The sequence below is a fragment of the Neodiprion fabricii genome, chromosome 5, assembly GCF_021155785.1.
Source record: "Neodiprion fabricii isolate iyNeoFabr1 chromosome 5, iyNeoFabr1.1, whole genome shotgun sequence".
NCBI classification, from domain to species: Eukaryota; Metazoa; Arthropoda; class Insecta; order Hymenoptera; family Diprionidae; genus Neodiprion; species Neodiprion fabricii.
In genome coordinates this window covers 17,893,542-17,912,669 of record NC_060243.1, presented here as the reverse complement: position 1 = coordinate 17,912,669, position 19,128 = coordinate 17,893,542, and the positions used below count along the sequence as shown (strand labels likewise).

Sequence of the window (19,128 nt, the reverse complement as noted above, 5' to 3'; positions counted from 1 at the left end):
TGGCTTGGGTAGTCATTATGATACGACATATGATCCTCTACGCAGACTTTAGAACAGAATCTTCAAGATAATTGCAGTTGATGTGAACAAATCGAATGAACCAATAGATATTAAAAAATATTTTACATCTATAACGTATCAGTATGAGCAACTCAAAAATTCATATTATGCGAATTCAAAGAATATAAGAAACAAAAATATTCAACATTCGAAACGTAAATTAGCAATTGGTCAAAGAAGTTATACCTACTACGCAATAAAATTTTACAATGGTCTACCTAATGATTTGAAAGTTCTAAGTGTTAGTAAGGAAACTGAAAAAGAAATTGAAGGGCGATATTCGTAAATTTATTGCTAAGTGAACATTTCAGTCTATTATTGTGTTATATAAAATTCTTATTCTGTTAAATAATTTTATGTAGGGGAAGGGGGGGGGGGGGGTAAAACGGGGTAGGCGGGCAAAATGGGGTATCCCAAAAATTTAAAGAAATTTTTTTTTTTTGAAAAAATTTCGTAAATGGTCAAAAATGACGTCTAGCATCATTTTACACTATAAAAGCTAAAAAAAAAAACATTTGTATACTTTTTGCGAAGAAATACAAATAAAAGATATGGAAATAACAAGAAAAAACTGTTTTAAAATTATGTTGAGAGTAAATTTTATTACCAACGTTAATTTAAAAAGTAATTATTACACATATTTTATTTACTTAAAAAAAAAAAAAAATAACTTTCTTTAGGGGTACCCCATTTTGCCCGCGAAAATAAAAATTTTTTTTTTACTGGAAATTGAGAATTGACATTATTTACGTTGTTTGCAACTAAAAAAAAGAAAATTTAACATATTTACGTTCACGAAATTTTAGTATTTCCTTAAGTACCCCGTTTTGCCCCCCCCCCCCCCTTCCCCTAATTGTAAATGAGTTGTTGATTGTTTTTTGCAACTATTTAAGAAGTATAGCTTTCTACTTTGTCTATTTCGTATCTTAATTTCTCATTTTATGTTTGTTATTATTTATAACACCCATTATTTTTATTTTTTCAATTTTGTGGGACTAATCTATGTACGGGCACGTATATGCCTCTAATAGATTCTTACGCACGGGTCCTTTACAAATAAATAAATCAGTTTAAAAAAAAATTATATCCAAAGTGGATGAAAACAGATTTTGTGCAGTACCTAAATACGGTACAACCGATGTTCATCAACAATTGGAATCGGGTGTTATAACTATGCTATAATATAAGATTTCTAGACAATTTGCCAGGATCTGGTAAAGTAGGAAAATGAATCTGAAAACATAAAAATTTGCTCAAAAGGCTAGAGTTTGATCATTTTTCGTATACTAATTATAAAGCCTTTCCTCAAATTATTGACACCTTAGCTTGTGATATTTTTTTCTCATTTCTTAACTTTTGATTCAGACGGTACAGTCCATTCATACCCAATACTTCATGCATTTGTAGAGATGCGACCCAGGATGACTTGCGCTTAGCACAATCTTAATTCTGAACTTCATAGCGCGGTCCAGCATTTTAATTAAAATAGTCACGTGGTTCACACACGTAATATTACAGCAGTAACTTGAACACAGAACAAAAGGCGCCGCCGGCTCAAGACCCGGATCAGTTGACAGTCAGCTTGAATCAGTCAAGTGTGAGATACCAAAGAGACAAAACAACTCAAACATCACACTTACGTCATCTGCTCATAATATTTGTACGCTCTGAACCGGAGAATCGAAGATTTTGATGGAGTCTGCAAGCTTAACTTTGACTATTGTAACTTCTGTTACAAAAACATTTGTAATCACGAATGATCGGAAGATCCTCATCAATCCATATATATTAAGGTGATTATGATAACTATTTACTCCCATCGTTGTGATATTTAAATCACCGTTGCACAACTTGAGTATTACAAAAATAAAATTTCACCGTAATCCCTCGTTCCACTTGACTGGGAACCTTATTCAAAATCCAACAATTATAGAACTCATTCGATAATCATAAAATCTCGTAGTATCTAAATTTTCGCGCATATTATAACTTTTGTACGTTAGAATTTTCGTATTAAATAAAACGGACAGCTGAAGAGTGAAAATATAGGAAATAAAGATCGAAATCTAAATATTATTTCTCAGTATCGCCTAATCGAAATTTTATTGGTCATAAATTGTCGAATGCTTGAAAAAAAATCTATGCGGCTACTTTAAATACCGGTATAGCAACCCCAAAAAAAGGATGGAATCGGTCGTTTTCTGATGGCGTTCGAGACAACGGCCAATAGATTATGGATAATAATGAAATCTGAATATTACCGATTTAATATTCGTATAATATCCAACAGCAACTGGATTTATCCGCATATTTTACTTGGGCATCAGTGATTACGACCGAACCTTAATTTTTTCAAAATTAATCTCCCAGCATTGGAACATCGCTATAAGATTTTTTCTTAATTGATACAATTCAGTCAATTGCTGAGAAATGTCACACGACAAGGTTAAACGAAGTCAAGTGCGATTTTCGCGATGTAGACAATTAGCGCAATTTCAAACGCCGGTATCATTATTGGTTTTGTGAAAAGCCAACTCAAACTTGAAACAACACAAATAAGCTGTATAAACCGCTAATTGTAAAAGTATTAGTCAATTTCGGCCATTTTATCTTTAACAACGAATAAAGGCTCCGAAGGATTATCACTAGATTTACTGGAAAGTTTATGCAAACGTCACGATTTTGCATGTGCAAATGATGACACAAATCCACTGTGACTATAAAAAAAATCCGGTTATTTGAAAAATGTGATGAAATAAAAATTATTTTTCACAGTTTCTAATCGCAAAAAACTTTTACTCGCGAATCAGTAATAAACTCAAAACGCAAGTCGTTCGAATTGGAGGCATACTTTACGGATAGAATTGCGAATTCTACGGTTTTTATGAATAGGTCTGGGCTCAAACATGTTTTCTTGGTCACCAAGTGCTAATATACACAGCTTATCAGTTGCGCGATATACGTTCTTTAATACTGGAATAAAACCAGATCATTCCTTTATAATTCTACCGTCATAATAGTATAGTGATTTCATACATCCAAAATAAAAAAATATTATACAACTGCAGATAAATTCAGCAATTTAATTGGCGCAATTTTTGCGTTCTCAGTCGTAGAAAAAACACCAAGTTTCTTTTAACTAAAACTAATCAACCGATTCAGCAGATCTAGATGATGGAATTGTGAAAACCATAATGATGGATAGGCAGTTGGACTGAAAATCAAATAGTAGTTCAATTTTCACGTAAATTACTTTGGAAGTGTTTTTTTTTTTTTTTTTTCTTGCTACTTAATTTCTAGTTGCTGAATTTTACTGCGAAGATAATTTCAGCATCAAATGATCTTCACCTGGATCTTTTATTCAATAATTGAATGTACCAGTAAACTTTCGTTTTGACGCACAAAACGTGAAGTTATTGAATTTAGAAATTTTTTCCATATGATTTCAAACTCCGCATAAATGATAAACACGCTTTACAATTTTTTTTTTTTTTTTTAATTTCAGTCTTTCCGTACCGATAACAACAAGAGTATTTTGACCACAAATAAAATCAAATATTCGATGTAGCGAAAGGAATTCAAGCATAGTACGTGAAATAAAACCTTACAAATTGCGCAGGTCGCGAATTGAGCACTGCACAAATTTTAGGAACAATTGATGATAATAAGATGTCGACTGCTGGAAATGCGACGACGACTATGGAAGGCGGCGAGGTGGTAAAAAAAATCGAAAACTTCGATGATATCCTTCCTCATGTCGGAGGCGCTGGACGTTATCAGTGGATTTTGTTTTTTTTGCTTCTGCCGTTTGCCTTCGTCTACGCGTTTCTCTACTTCGCTCAATTTTTTATCACTCTAACGCCCGAAGAACATTGGTGCACCGTGCCTGAGTTGAACGGATGGAATCTCACCGATGAGCAAAAGTAAGTACCTAATTATTACTCTGATTGTAAGAAATATGTCGTCGAGAATTCCTGATTTTCGTTTGTAGTGGTCGCGGATTCCTTTTTTTAATTTTTTTGTAGAAAATCTTTTTTATAAAAAAAAAAAAAAATCTCAACTTCAATACAGTACAAATTTTTTTTATGATACACATCCTGCTAGATTATAATTCTCAAGTTTTTCATATTTTAGTTAATTTATATTTCTCATACTACAGATTCAATCACATCGCAAATAGTTGAAACAATTGTCTATCGAATTTCGGTCCTTATTTTTCGACTAGAATACTTGAATACGAGAACAAAAATATCGATCACAACAATGTATCAGAAATTGTCAAATACTTCATATAATTAACAGATCTGCGTGATTGAATTCACTGGATTTCGAATAGGAATTTTTGATATCAAGCGTAATTTACTCTGTCCCAGAATCGCCCTTTCCATACCAATTAGTGACGCCACAGGGTATAAATCTGCAGATGATAATTCAATTTCTTATTCGAGATGTGAAATGTACGATGTGAACTTCACAGAATCATTGATTAACGGAAATTACGATCCTGATCCAACTTGGCCAAAAACGCCATGTCGCCACGGGTGGACTTTCAATCATAGCGATATTCCTTACGTTTCAATTGCTGCAGAGGTAATTTTCAAGCACAGACTTATGAAAACAGCAGCGACGATTAGATTTTTCAATTTCAGCTCGAGTGGGTTTGCGGAAAATCTTATTACTCCTCGCTGTCGCAATCGATCTTTTACATCGGCAGTATAATCGGTGGTTTTGTCTTCAGTTTCATAGCCGATAATTACGGTCGATTGCCTGCTTTAGTCGCCTGCAATGCCGTTGGATTTTTTTCCTCGATTGGAACGGCGTTTTCCGACAGCTTCTGGTCGTTTTGTCTCTGCAGATTCATCGCTGGAACAGCGTTTGACAACTGCTTCAACATTATTTTCATCATTTGTAAGTGACGATCGTGTTACAAGTTCAGTGTTGATCAATACAGCGAGTTTAGTATTATTATATGATTATTCGGGTCAAAAACAATTTATCATGAAATTATTTCCATCAAAGATAAGATTATCCGTCTTTTCATTCGGACTATCGAAAAGATAATAATCAAAAATTGAGATTCTCAACACATTGAATTATAAAAATTGTTTGTTTCACTGCAATATTTTTATGCGGTTGGAAGAAAAAATATGTAATTTCAGCGTACCATTTTTTTTTTATTCGCGCAACGAAAGATTCTGCGGCATGTGATTTAGTGACACAATGGCGTTGCCTATGTTCCAGTAAGCAGTTTATTTTGTTTTCACAGGGTAAAAAAAATTAACTTATCTCTGTGGGACAAAAGATGAGGTGAATCTGTCCATGATAATTATCTTGGATGAAATTATCCAGATAACATTCAAAGCTGATTACAATTTAGCTCACCCTGTTACAATCAACTTCGTGACATTTTTTCACAGTGATCGAATACGTTGGTCCACAGCATCGAACCTTCATGGCAAACATGTCTTTTGGCATTTATTTTTCCGGTTCTGCGAGCCTTTTGCCATGGCTTGCATATTACATCGCTGATTGGCGAATCCTGTGCGGAGTCACAGCTGTGCCGATGATATCGGCATTTTTTGCACCCTGGATAGTGCCTGAAAGTGCCAGGTAAGTTCTTCCAATGCGTTGACCTTATTCTGGAGTAGTCAATACGTGTTAAACAATCGACAATAGGTGAAAACTGGAAGAAGTTTGGTTTACTTGTGATTGTTTCATCGTTTCCATTTTTCCCAGATGGTACATATCAAGTGGAAATATTCCAAAAGCGGTAGAGACGTTGAAGAACATCGCGAAAGTGAACGGGAAAACTGTGGAAAAGGAAATTTTCGTGGAATTTGAAGAAAGCTGTAATAAAATGATAAAGAACGAGAAATTACACAACTACACTGTTCTGGACCTCTTTAAGAAAATACGCCTCGCTTACATCACTGTCATGCTGAACATATACTGGTGAGAAAACACTTCGAATGTGCTCGAATTAGTTCAATATTAGTTCACAAAATTTTGACCCAAAATGTTACGATAACATTGCTGCAATATATCTGTATTGCAATTGCAGTTGCGAAATTTCCGAAATATTGGAGTAATTTTTAAATATTCTTCTTTCTATATAAACATGTATAATACAGTAATATTGCAATTACATTGGAAATTTATGTTAATATATATTTAATTGTCTTCATCTTGGTATTCTAAACACCTTTTCAACACCTTTGCGTACCAAACTCGGAACAGGATATCATTTTTTGGGAATATCTCCGAAATATGGAGGATATTCAAGGAAACAAATACCTCTGTTGTTTTGATGGCTATTTTCACGCGCAGTGACCTGTAGAAAAATCGCTCATCCTAAGATTGGAGTGAAATATTTTCGCCACAAACATTCGAAAAGAGCATTTGTTCCCAGGCTTATTATTCTTATCGTGTACGATGGTCACGTATGGAATATGAAGTCGTTGGATCCGGATGTTTTCACATCGTTCTCTTTGGGTGCTCTGACGGAATTTCCGGCTGCTATTTTCCTGACACTTTACCTCGACAAATGGGGTCGCCGATGGATGAGTTTTATTTCGATGATGATCTGTGGGGTTTTTTCTTTCATCACCTTAGCTATGCCCCCAGGTAAACAATAAATAAAACAGCATGTAGATAATTAGCTGCTTGCAGCATGTCCGTTTGCAATAATAGATACAATACACATAAACACAGCGTCAAAGAGCTTTATTCCAAACGATTTCATTGACCTACTCGAAATTTTTCTCTGACACGCGGTTAAATACTTTCAAAAACACTGCTAGATTAAAATACAAACCATGTTTACGTAAGTCAAACAAAAAAAAAAAAATAATTTTAATACTAATATTTCGTATTGCTAGTTGATCCGATACCAAATCTATGCCATAGCATCTAAATTTCAGGTATCTGGTGGTAGTAAATTATATGCAACACTGACTGGGTGATCGTAGCTGTAATTATAAAAGCAGTTTTTAATCGCATATGTATCACCTTACATTTATTTAATGTCACAAATTAAAAGTCGAACTGTTCGCACTATGCTTTCTGTATCTTGATATTCGTTAAATTAACCTGCAACGATCAGCTGATAGCTCACTTTGACGCCATATGTTTGTATCGTGTGTTGTTTCAGGTGCTGTTACGGTTACAATGGGAATTATTGCACGCTTCGGGGTCAACATAGCTGGTAATATCGGATTCCAGTACGCTGCAGAAATGTTGCCAACCGTCGTTAGGGCGCAGGGTGTATCCCTGATCCACACTCTCGGATACATTGCTCATATCATCGGACCCTACGTCGTTTATTTGGTACATTTCGGCAATCAGAATCTGCTTAAATTTTGCAAATTTCAGAGAAATAGAAGTGAACGTAAAATGAATCCACATAAAATTTGAATGACCCTATTTTGACGAACAAAACGGTATAAATTCGACGAAGAAAGTGGCTAGAAAATTAGCATCCTACACAGAAATTGTAATTTCGGAACGCAACAATTATGTGTAGGCCCACACGGAACATTTACCTCTAGTGGACGTACCACGGATACGCAATATATCTATTAGACATCCATTTCAACCGAAATGACGTACGATAGAGCTTTATTAAGGATCCAAATGTCCGCTTGTTACACATCGAGTAGAACTCTACTAGATATTCTTACAGATCTCCATTAGAGATATCATTTTGTGGAGAAAAAATGCGGACGTCGTTTCTATCCATTATTCATGTGCATTGTGCACCTCTATTTTGCCCACACCGAACATTTACCCCTGATGGACGTATCGTGAGAAGTATCAGAAACTATCATGTCCAAATCTTACTTGGGCAATATAACTATATACGCATTCAAAAACGACCAAGTGCGTTATACATACCGGATGAAATTCGGAGTAAACAAAACGGCTAAATTGCTAAGGGTTTGTATAATTTGGATCCCTCTTTTGAAAGCGGAGACTGAGGAGAGATATCCATGGATATCTATCGCAAATTTTAATTGTCCGTGTAGTGGATTTCTGTAGATGTTTATTAGAAATCCACCATGAATATGGATCTTTTATGTTACTGTGTATGGACATCTAACAGATTGAGTGTTCCGTGTGGCCGATAATTTCTCAGAATGATAATTATATAGTTTTACGAGGAGGAAATGGTGAAATATGGAAAATTCTAAATCCGAGTGCGCACGCGCAAGCTTTGTTGTCTCTTCGTGCAGGCTGGACACCTTAACCTTTAACTGTCAAGCACGATTTATGGAGGTTATATAGGTAATGCGTATTTTTGGGGTTTAAGCAGATGTCGAATAGTCTATGCGATCATTCAGAAATGCTTGGCAAATTTATATTGTTGACTGATTAATCGCTGCTATGAGTCATATAACAACACAATTTGAATTCGCTACTTGAAGCCCGAGAGTTTGACATCTTATGACCCGTTGCGGGTCAAGATGGCTCTCCTGCTTTGCAGACGAAAATATCGCCATGGTACGATTTCGCCGCCCAATAGAATCCAATCATTTTGCGCATGCGCAATCGTACATTCGGTCTATTAAGTTTCACAATATCCTCTATGTTCGCCATTTTCACTTCAAATTGGAACCGAAAAGTAATATTTTTTGACTCATTGTTTTTCAGTCAGACGTATCTCCATCTCTACCACTGACAGTACTTGGATTACTTTCCGTTACTGTAGCCATACAGTCTTTATTCATGCCTGAAACCTTGGGCCAGGATTTACCGCAAACTTTGCAGGATGGAAATGACTTTGGTAGGGAACAGAGCTTTTGGTGGATACCATGCATATCCAGGTAAGAATCGAGAGTATATAATAATTTCAACGCCTAACTACGAATTTGATTTTACGATTAAGTAGAGAAATTCAGACACTTTCGTTCTGAGATAGAATTAAAGTAGATTACCGTACTTTTTCATGAAAAATAGTACTTATGCGTAGATTATCGTCATATTTTACAGATAATTATAGAATAGCTCGTATTTACGCGATCGTTTTTCTCATATCAAATTGTTGATGTGGATATAATTTGCTGCAGAATATCGCGAAATTCCTGTTTTAGAAAAATGAAAAATGTTAGTTTTTTCACTAGTGTTACCTATCGAGATTAGGCGAGTTCCATAAAATACGACAGATTCTCTAAATCCGTAAAGATCATACTCAAATCTGCTAGGTACTTAATTTGTCTGCCATAAGTTTTCCTAGTGAGAGCGATACGATAATTAGAGGTGGTTTAAAAATTCGTGAAATTTTAGGAATGTTGCAAGAAAAAAAAACTCGAATCGTCTGGGTCCAAAATGGTAATTATCTTTCGCAGCAAATTGTAAATTTTTATAATTTTTCGTAGAAACTGGTAGTTTCTTACGAAATTCCACGAGTTTCTACGGAAAAAAACTCCTTTTGTTTGTGTTAAGTATTGTAATTATTTTTTATAAAAAATTGTAGATTTTTTAAATTTACATAAGAATTTGTAATTTTCCATGCAAAATACTACGAATTTCGACGGTTTTCCACAATGTTCCACGGTTTGGGCAATTTTCTAAGATTTTCAAAGATTTCCTGCAATTTTTAACGAACTGCACTTTAATGTAGTTTGGCGTAGAAATTATTTTCGCCAAGGTATTCACGTTGCCAATGCTTAATGATAGATGAATACTAAATAAACCAAAACCAACGCTATTTTATACTTATCTCCACAAGTTCAGAGAAAATCCCTCACTCCCCTCTCTTCTTTTCATTTACGGCCCACAAAGTTCTCAAGATACAGTCGTGTTCCATCGAAGTTGAAATACTCGATAATATGTCGTTTACAGACGTTTTCGGTACCGTTTCGAAAAATCTATCATCAAATATTACAGTCCAGATGTCTAATGTTTCTATGTTATCTATGTATTACAACAATTTTACAGGTTCTATATTTATATTTTAATAATACATCGAACTTACAATCCTGTAGTCAAAAATCAGCGAATGCAAAAATATTATAAACCGCGGAATTGGATTTCAAACATCAAACCAGAGTTGAAAGCGCTGAAATTAGTTAAATTAATAGTACTAAACTTACTTCCTTTGTACACTCGTGGGCCTTTATTAATTGCTAAACACGTAAGAGTCCATTGATTGCAATGTTTTAAATCCTCTTAGTCAAATCGTGTTGAAAACTTACAGCTCTCACGAGAAGAAGGAGAAATTCAGAAAGCCGGTGACAAGTGCTCAATAGAGGATCAGCTACAGCGGGTTAGACCAAGAATAACATCTCCAATACTGATAAATAATTGCCAGCTATATTATACACTGAACAGATCCAACAGTTGTAGAACAAAATTCATATTAGATTACAACATATCTTCAGATATTTGTAAAATAGAACACATCGTAATCAACGGTTTGGCAAACGAAATCAATTTTCTTGGCCATAGTTATACCTATAATAGCTTAGCACATACTTAAGCAAATAGCCGTGTAATTATAATCTGTGAAAATAAAAGTCAAATATACTATAACCTTTTCTCAAGTTGAGTAATTAGCAAGTAATATCTCAAGCGTTTTTATACTTGTACGTTCAATTCGTTTCAAGTGGAATGTATTCAAGTGGAATACATTTATGGACGTTAATTGTTAAATTAAATCATAAAGAAATTGTTTATTGCTCTAATTACATTGCACTCGTGTAATAGTTTTGTGTAACGACTCCTCGATTCACTCTTCATACCGAGGCGCGCGATAAGAAGTTCCTTCAACAACTTCGTGAAACCGTCTATCAACCGAAACGATAATGTATCGAATGTTCCGAGAAGATTTCAGGTCATTCTACCACAGGATTTTCGAGAGGTTTTGCAAATTTGTACACATAATGCGTAAGAGATGGTAATGGAAAGTAGTATTGAATAAATTACGTACGGGTACCAAAAATTTATCTGTATTCGAATCAGCGTCCTAATCAGGCATTTTAATTCATGCGTCAATTCTAGGAATAAAAACAAACAGTTCTTTGAAATTCAAACTGGTTGTGTTCGACTCGTTCAACTGAAGTTATTTAACGTAGACTTAAAGTATACTCACCATCTTTCCGTTTCACAGTGGTCCAGATCGCGAAAAAACTGGCGAGAAATGGAAGTTACTGTTTAATCTCAACGGAATTTGGCATTTGGTGATTTTTGGGGTCGCGGATTACGAATCTAAGGTCAAGTTCTCAAAAAAAATATGGCAGCCCAAAAATGGCGGATCACTTTCTCCAAAACAGAATCAAACTGTACGAAATCCGAGAGTTTTTGAGGTCGCCGATTACGAATCTAAGGTTAAATTCTCAAAAAACAAGATGAGGTGATCCAAATCGCAAAAAAACTAGCCAGAAGTAGAAGAATATTTTGGAATTAGTTAAATCCAGTATGTGTTTCGAGTCGATGAATCCCAATTTCGAATCAAGATTCAAAAATCAAAATCGCCAACTCAAAATGGCGGCAATTTTTAGTAAAAAAAAATATCCGTTCAGAGCGAAATTGTGAACTTTTAAAAACCCGAAAATGTTAACCTAATATGACTGTACTTTTTTGTTTAAAATGTTTTTTCCAACATTCCAATTTGGGAATCAAGATTCGTCTTTAAATGTTTTTGGAGACTGTCAAGGATTTCCTTTTTCGCATAGGTGTAAAATTTGTAGAAAAAACACCATCAAATTATGTACCTAGTAATAGTCTCCATTTTGGAGTTTGTCATTTACTTGCAAATATTATCTAATTCAATGCTTTATAATTTGACTAAACGGTATTATTGTCAAAAGACATTTGTTTCAATATGAGCACCGATACATTTCTTAGACAATTCTCGAAGTACGCACCGTTAACTGTACTGTGAGTCATTCAAAATCGCGGGATCTCCTGGGATCACAACTAGTGCGATGATAAAATGTTTGTTACAGCTCTGTTTTTTTTTCAAACATTCTTCGCAGGAAACTAAATGTGTTTCCAAAAATCCAAATAAATTTGTTTGACAACTGTCAAAGGAAGTTTTATTTGCTAGATGCTTTTTGTTTTCGGCATCTCACTCCACCGCCAACTTCATGCGTATACTATTGTTATTATAATATTTTTTATACTATTGTTATTATAATCTTTTTCACCTGTTGCTACTTCTTTTTTATTTGTTCAGAACTTTTTTATTAGATAGAGAGATTATACATATAGTATAGAAAAAATTGATACTTACCTTCACATCGGAACTTATAGAAAATAAAACAAATTGAATGACTTATTTAGTTTTTTAAGATCTTTATAAATGGCGTTTACGTAATGTCATACCATAAAAGACCAATCATCAATGATTGCAGTTTTAAATTATGAACCCTGCAATATCCTCTGTGAAACGTCATGAAATTCAATGACTTTTTTGAGCCATGTTACGACTTGCGTAATACCAATAGGAGTTATGAGATTCGATAAGTACTTGTAAATCCGTATTAACCAGTGTGAAAATTTTCAATACTTTAATCTCTCAAATACAAAACAATAACTCTATCGAATGCGTATACCTATATGGGCAATAACAGTTGGCCATAATTTTATAACCATGGCTGAATCGTGCAACGAGATTTAATTACTTCAGTTTTAAATTAAGATGGATCTTCGTACTGTCGATACTCGTCATCTTCGCTGCCACTGTCCGAATCCGAAACCGCGTCAGCCAAATCATTGTCCATTTCGGCATTGATCCTCGCCTTGTATTTTGCATATTCGAAGCCAAAGTGGTCAACGTCATCCTCGGGTAGCGCGTAGACGAAGTCTTCATCGACGCTCGACACATCACTATCACCTCTAAGGCTTATCCTTTTCACTGCGGACCGCATATCGTCCTCGCATATGGAATTCTCGGAATGGTCGGAGTCCGGATAATCGTTCCTCCAATTGGATTCAGAATTTGAGTCTTCGGACTGATCATATACTTCTGCATCTATTCCGTTATCTCTGTAGGAACCAAACACCAGCTCGTCTTGAAATGGGTGAATTGAGACTAGTTGATCTATCAGCATGTCGTGACCGGTTTGAGTATAATACAAATCGTAGACATAGTTTTCATCCTAAAACGAGACATATCAAATCGTTAGGGATGTTTCGATTTTAAGGAACATGTAGCTTTTTTCTTTCTTCAAAACTAATATGCTTTCAGGAAGCACTGCTAACAGAAAGTTGTTCAACTTTCGTTAGCAAACTGTTACTTTAATGCTTGAGTGACTAAACTCTTCTAATTAGAATTCTATTTATGCAGCAAAACTAACCAACGAAACGGAAAAGAAACAAACAAATTTTATAGAACTTTCCGCTGATTTCCGCCATTGTTTCCGTAAATGATAGTATTTTATAAAGCCTTGGTATTTTCACAAAACTTGAAAACATCGCAAGAACAATTTTACTCAAAATCTGATCAGTTCTAAGTTCAATGGAGCTAAGATAAGAGACCCAATTTCCGTTAAGGCAGTCCGCTTGTTTCCAAATTGTGGATTTTGAAAGAAGAATGTACATTTGATTTTAGCAAATATCTATAGAAGAGCCTAACCGATTTAGCCAAAATTCTATTGATTCTCAAGCAAAAAAATGGCATTGGTTGAAATGAAAATCATAAATAAACTACCTGTGCAATGACTACCGTTTCTTCAGAGATAGCAGAAGTTGAATCTTCGACATCAATTACAGAAATTTCCTTGTCAACAAGTTCCTCTACATCGTTTGATTCGAGAGAGCGAAAGTAGTTTACTACTTTGTACCGATTTTCCTGTGATTTTTGTTTAGACTGCTCGCGTGTCTTTGACGTAACATTGGCCACAATATGATTCTTGAAATTAGCCTTCAATTCTTCTTTTGTGAGTGTTTTACTGATACACTCGATGACATTGTCAGCCTGAAATTGAAATGTAAAACAAAGATGAAGTCGAAGGTAAGTTTGAATTAAGTACAATTTCAAGCAGTAAAATTGACAAGAGTGAATTCCTGTCTACGAACAACAAGGATAACAGGCAGGAGATTAAAATGAACAAGTGTATATAGGAAAATTGACGGTGGAAATGACAAAACAGCTGAATCGAAATTAAAGGGATGTAAAAATATCTGAATTGAAAAATTACTTATGAAATCACTAAACGAAATTCAGGTACAAAGAATATTGTACGAAGTAAAGATTTCCCAAATTTTTCACATTTTCCAGATAAAAAATTCTTAATTTTGCAATTACCCTTACATCTTTTAATATTAGAATGATGAATGAGTAAATTAGATCAATTGTTACAGATTATATTCAATTTATTTCAAAGCATTAGACTTCGCTTGTATTAAAAAATTAAGTACAAACTCAATAATCACACATATGCAGATGCACTAAAAGTTTCGCTAAGGTAAGAGTAGGACAGATATAAACGTTAAGGTTTAAAATTTTTAATTTTTCCAAAAATTCGACAAAATTCCTTGGCGTTTTCACGATTCTTTTGGGTAAAAGAAAAATCCCTAATATCAGATCGAGTGGCAACCATGCATAACCTTGTTTTATAATAATGGTAAATTATGTACAATTCGAATGAATAATGCGTTTACTTATATTTGCGTAAACTTTAACTGACTTGTATGTCGCGTACGAATATAATGGATTATATATACCTGATTTTTGACCGTACCGGCAAACTTTAATACGGCTGTGACAGGATCGCTGGCTGCGATGTCTGCGCCGTCGATATTTTCAGTTTTTCGCCGTTTACAAGCGATCACTAAAGCCTCCAGAGGTTCCTCGGCGTTTCTTCGTTTCACGCGCAAAACCGCTGCCATATCTGATTCTTTAATGCAACTGAACTAAGCGAGAAATTGCGAGAATATTCAATGATGTTCGTTGCACCGAAAGAAAACCAAACAACCGAATGCTGAAGCGATATTGCGATTCCCGGTTCAACCCTAGAAGCATACAAATAGAAGCATCACCGCAATCCTACGGGTGGGGAAAAGTTTTCCTGCAGTCAGCGCCACTTGCCTTGCCGTGGTTCAGTACCAAAGAGTAATGAGGAATTGGTAGCGGGAAATTCGAATTTAGAGTAGTGAATACTTTTTCACGTGTAATAAAATTATTACTAAAAGAAGAGTGATTAAATAAATGATTCAATTAGACTGGTATATATTTGATGTCTTATAAATAATATGTTCGTCGCCAATTTCGCTAAATCTCGGTTGTTGAGCTTGATGTTTCCGTATAGCAAACACATCCTTTTGAAGTTATACTTCTTTAGGCGCGTTATGAAAAACTGATGAGAGTGAAATTTCAAGATGCGCGCGCATCACTGTAACACAAAATTAACAGGATGAAGTTGCCCACTCAACCGAATTCATTAAGTCTCGAGTCACAACACGTGTTTTATTTTCATACAAGTGCGAATTATATACGTGGCAATAAAATATATTCAGTAGTGATTTAAGTTGAATATTTGGATTAATATTATTTACTATTTGTGAATATTAGTAAAAAAATTGTGCTAAAATACTTTTTCAAGTGCTCCAATATAATTGAGGTTAGTTATCCGTATGTATTATTTATTGATATAAATTAAAATTTCATTATTTAATATAATTAATACTAAATATTATTAAATTATCAATGTTGAATATTTATTATTGGTTTTTTAATATTTAAAAAATACAGAAATAAATTTAATAGAACATTTAATAAAAAGTCCGTGACGAAAATTTAATAGATTATTTAAATATAATGTAAAACATCCGTTATTTGTTTTATTGTTTTTTAATGATGCCAAAGAAGTATAACTTTTCACGCGCGTACATAAGTACACGCACCCATTTTTTATATATTCCTTTTTATTCAGATATTGTTCATATAATTAGGCTTCATATTGATTTTAATTTTGAAAGATGTCACGTGGTTATTCAAACTGGGAAAATTGGCAAAGGCAGTTCTGAAACAGTCAATTATCTCATCTTATTCGAATTTAAAGGAAATATATGATTAGGTGTAGGCTCTAGTTCGCCAGTTATTTGTATCCGCCAATACTTCGAGGCTTCGGCATATATAGGCCAAGGATTGAACGGATCCAATAATGGCGTGTCCTGATAGTCGGAACGTCGATAGAACGACAATTTTAATGTAAACTTAGGAATAAAATAAAATGAAACTTCCAAAAGAAAAATGCACGCGAACTAGGCACAGTAACCAATCGGTTCATTTTCCCCACTTCGAAAGCATGCCACATAAAACTAACGCGGTGATCCACTCAGACTTTTAGAGCTATAAGTATCAGGGACACGCTTCCGCACGAGAAATTTCGTTCAAAAACTTCGAATTCTTAGAGGGTAAGGTTCTTTTCTGTTATTTTACTATATTTGGTGTTTGCGATTGACGTTCCTCTTACCATTTTTCTCAAAAGACGGTTTGCATATTCTTTAATTTTAAGAGAAACATTCACATCATGCGTTCTATTATTTATACTATGTCATTTCATTATTATTGTCGATAAAACTTTACGTTTAATCCAAAGTTATCACACATATTTTACAAAAAGTTCCAGTACTTTTCATATTCCTTTTGATTTTTGGCCGTGTTCGAAAATTGACCGACAGTACTGTCAGCAATCTTTCATCTCTTTTGCGCTTGCAAGTTCACGAATAGCTCTGACTCTGTCCTAGGGAATTTTCAGTACTGTCAGTCAATTTACGAACACGGCCTTTATAGAGATTGGGTGTGGCCAACGTGTAATCAATATGGCGGCCACAGAAGATTAATTTTTTATTATTAGTTACCTGCAGTTATTCAACGCGCACAAGTGCAGATCGTTGTAATTCCGAATGGCGTGATGCGTGGACAGGTATGATCCTTTCTTTTCTGTCATGTATACTACATGTATATATACCGCTCGGAGTTTTAGTGATTGTGCCTTATTAATTTCACTGTAGTCACACTTTCACCCCGAACAGAATATATCCCAGACCTGTGTATGAAACCACGATTGACAAAGTAGCAAATTGCGAACGAGTCCAATGCTTTTTGTTGCAAATTTGTTTTCGATGCGTCACTTTTTCGGCCGTAAAATGAGACTAGACAAAACAGGCTATCTATTGGACCAAATTTTATCGGGAATTTATATGGAAATTTTATGGGGTTTGAAGCATTTATATGGGGCTTTGAGCAATTTTCACGTGGGATTCAAGGATATGAGATACGATACAAGTAGATTATTGTCATAATATATTCTAAGTGTGAAATACTTCCTGTTTTACACCACGTATATGATATATTATTGATAATAATCAAACATCACAATATCCGTAATAAACGTTACATTCGTTGAGCTACCAATATAATGTTTTTGACGGAATTAATTGACCAGTGTATAAGATAATGCTCTTCAATTTATGAATTAAAAATGCGTTGCAGTAAAGTTAAACCGATTGAAATTTTGTATTTACTATGTTTCTTTAGTGTCAGTTCGTGAAATTGAATCAGCGGAATGAGCGATGAAAGGAGCTGAATGATGGATGGGATTTGCAGTACGGAGTTGCGTATACCGAAAGTATGGAAGAGCAGGTCATTGTGTGGCAGGAGCTGTGGCAGACAGGAAAATGGAAGTACTGAAATGGCAGGTGGAAGAACAAGGTGTTGATATTGGCATTAAGAAAAAGAACGGTTAATAATTGAAATAATTTTCTAGAACCGAGCAGTCTTGCGCTCTCGTTTCGAACCGTCTTTATTCTTAGTATGAATACCAACGTTCTTCCACCAGCCACTTCAGTACCCCCAAGTTCTCAATTTATCATCGACCCTGGCTTTTTATTTGTATAAGCATCGGAGTATAAGCATCCTTAATTTTTTCTTAGCGTTAACATCGACGCTGGCTGATATAAAAGGAAGGCGTCGATGTTAACGCCAAGAGAAATTCAAAACGGATATAACTGCGTGACTGCTGCACACGAAACATGGAAGGACTGATGAAACGATAAGATGTCATTTTCGCGCTGAGGATGGTCGAAGAATACTTCTGTGCAGCACCTTATATCGTAACCATGTCTATTCGATACTCTGATAGATATCATTTTAATCACCATAAGGTTATTCTATGTGAGGCGAACCAGTAAAGTTAGCAATTTTAATGTTGTAATCTTGCTTACCGATTGTACACTGGGTTCGCATTATAAGACGAATGATTGGAAAACGCAAATTATAACAAGGTTACCTTCCTCTCGGTACTGCACAACTTTGTGCGATAGAGGAAGATTGCTGTTTTATTGCACAGTGGAAAAACACATTAAGACAGGCAAATACCAGTAAACGGATGAAACAGTGGGTTAAGTTTGGAAATTTACATTAATAATGTCTTATTTAAAAGTATGTATATCGAGCTTTGTTAAAATATATTTTTCATTAGAATCAACGAATAGGAAGCATTGTTGTGGACAAAAACGTGAACCAGTTCGCTCTGTGACACAGTTTTTGGTGGCTACAATATTTGAAATACGACTCAACCGATTTACTTCAAATATGGAGACAGTATTCTCGGATGGTTAATTTTCTTTGCCACGATCTGACTTTTTTTTGTTACATTATTTTATGGTTAATTGAATCAAAACGTGATTTTAAGATTAGAAACAGTATGTCAGCTGCGAACGGTCGCTACGCTGTTTAAAAAAAAAAAAATTGAAATCATGGCGTATACGTTATTGTGGAAAATTGTAAATAAATATATAAATGTGAAATATATTTTTGTATGTGAATTGAATGAACAATGAATTCGAGCATTTCTTCATAATGACTACCATTTACAGGATGTCTACTAAAGGCAGGACCATAAATTCCCTGAAGATTCCAGGTTTTCCTAAGCAATTTATCAATTTTTATAAAAGTATTGGAGAGTGAATACAATTTTTCATATTTCGATCGTTAAAAAAGTCAATACCTATTCGTAAGCGTGTATAAGTTTATGGTTATTTTCATTATTAAAAAACAAATTACACCAAAATTCCCTGAGAATTTCAGGATATTCTAGGAGTTGAAAAAGAATCCCTGAG

The 19,128-nt window shown here is 34.6% G+C and overlaps 2 protein-coding genes and 1 long non-coding RNA gene across 6 annotated transcripts; 2 read left to right on the top strand and 1 right to left on the bottom strand.

Annotated features, from left to right (window-relative positions):
* Positions 1-701: 701 nt before the first annotated feature.
* LOC124183946 (carcinine transporter-like) lies at positions 702-10,679 on the top strand. 4 transcript variants are annotated; one of them, XM_046573170.1, is made up of 10 exons: positions 702-1,853; positions 3,710-3,983; positions 4,434-4,650; positions 4,695-4,968; positions 5,478-5,670; positions 5,797-6,012; positions 6,470-6,684; positions 7,211-7,386; positions 8,710-8,882; positions 10,256-10,679. In XM_046573170.1, exons 2-10 carry the CDS (start codon positions 3,730-3,732, stop codon positions 10,305-10,307), a joined length of 1,770 nt encoding a protein of 589 aa, XP_046429126.1. In that variant the 5' UTR covers positions 702-1,853; positions 3,710-3,729; the 3' UTR covers positions 10,308-10,679. The 4 variants fall into 4 exon arrangements, with proteins under 4 accessions (XP_046429126.1, XP_046429125.1, XP_046429127.1 ...); XM_046573169.1 differs by having other exon boundaries at positions 3,566-3,983; XM_046573171.1 differs by having other exon boundaries at positions 703-1,853; positions 3,566-3,983; positions 4,710-4,968; positions 10,256-10,677.
* Positions 10,680-12,552: 1,873 nt separating this feature from the next.
* LOC124183947 (probable RNA polymerase II nuclear localization protein SLC7A6OS) lies at positions 12,553-15,022 on the bottom strand. Its single transcript, XM_046573174.1, has 3 exons — positions 14,728-15,022; positions 13,712-13,978; positions 12,553-13,160 (listed from the first exon to the last, which is right to left on the bottom strand). The coding sequence occupies exons 1-3, from the start codon at positions 14,890-14,892 to the stop codon at positions 12,696-12,698; spliced, it is 897 nt and encodes a 298-aa protein (XP_046429130.1). The 5' UTR covers positions 14,893-15,022; the 3' UTR covers positions 12,553-12,695.
* A 1,640-nt stretch (positions 15,023-16,662) lies between these two features.
* On the top strand, positions 16,663-18,839 carry LOC124183948. Its single transcript, XR_006871090.1, has 2 exons — positions 16,663-16,931; positions 17,546-18,839. It is a non-coding gene; the product is annotated as an uncharacterized LOC124183948 (long non-coding RNA).
* The last annotated feature ends 289 nt before the right edge of the window (positions 18,840-19,128 follow it).

Coding starts and splice junctions, on each gene's coding strand:
- LOC124183947 (XM_046573174.1), bottom strand. CDS start 14,892: ATGGCAGCGGTTTTGCGCGTGAAACGAAGAAACGCCGAGGAACCTCTG. Junction 13,979..14,727: donor CCGGTACGGTCAAAAATCAG/GTATATATAATC, acceptor TTTCAATTTCAG/GCTGACAATGTCATCGAGTG. Junction 13,161..13,711: donor AAACGGTAGTCATTGCACAG/GTAGTTTATTTA, acceptor GTCTCGTTTTAG/GATGAAAACTATGTCTACGA.
- LOC124183946 (XM_046573170.1), top strand. CDS start 3,730: ATGTCGACTGCTGGAAATGCGACGACGACTATGGAAGGCGGCGAGGTG. Junction 6,685..7,210: donor CACCTTAGCTATGCCCCCAG/GTAAACAATAAA, acceptor GTGTTGTTTCAG/GTGCTGTTACGGTTACAATG. Junction 7,387..8,709: donor GACCCTACGTCGTTTATTTG/GTACATTTCGGC, acceptor ATTGTTTTTCAG/TCAGACGTATCTCCATCTCT.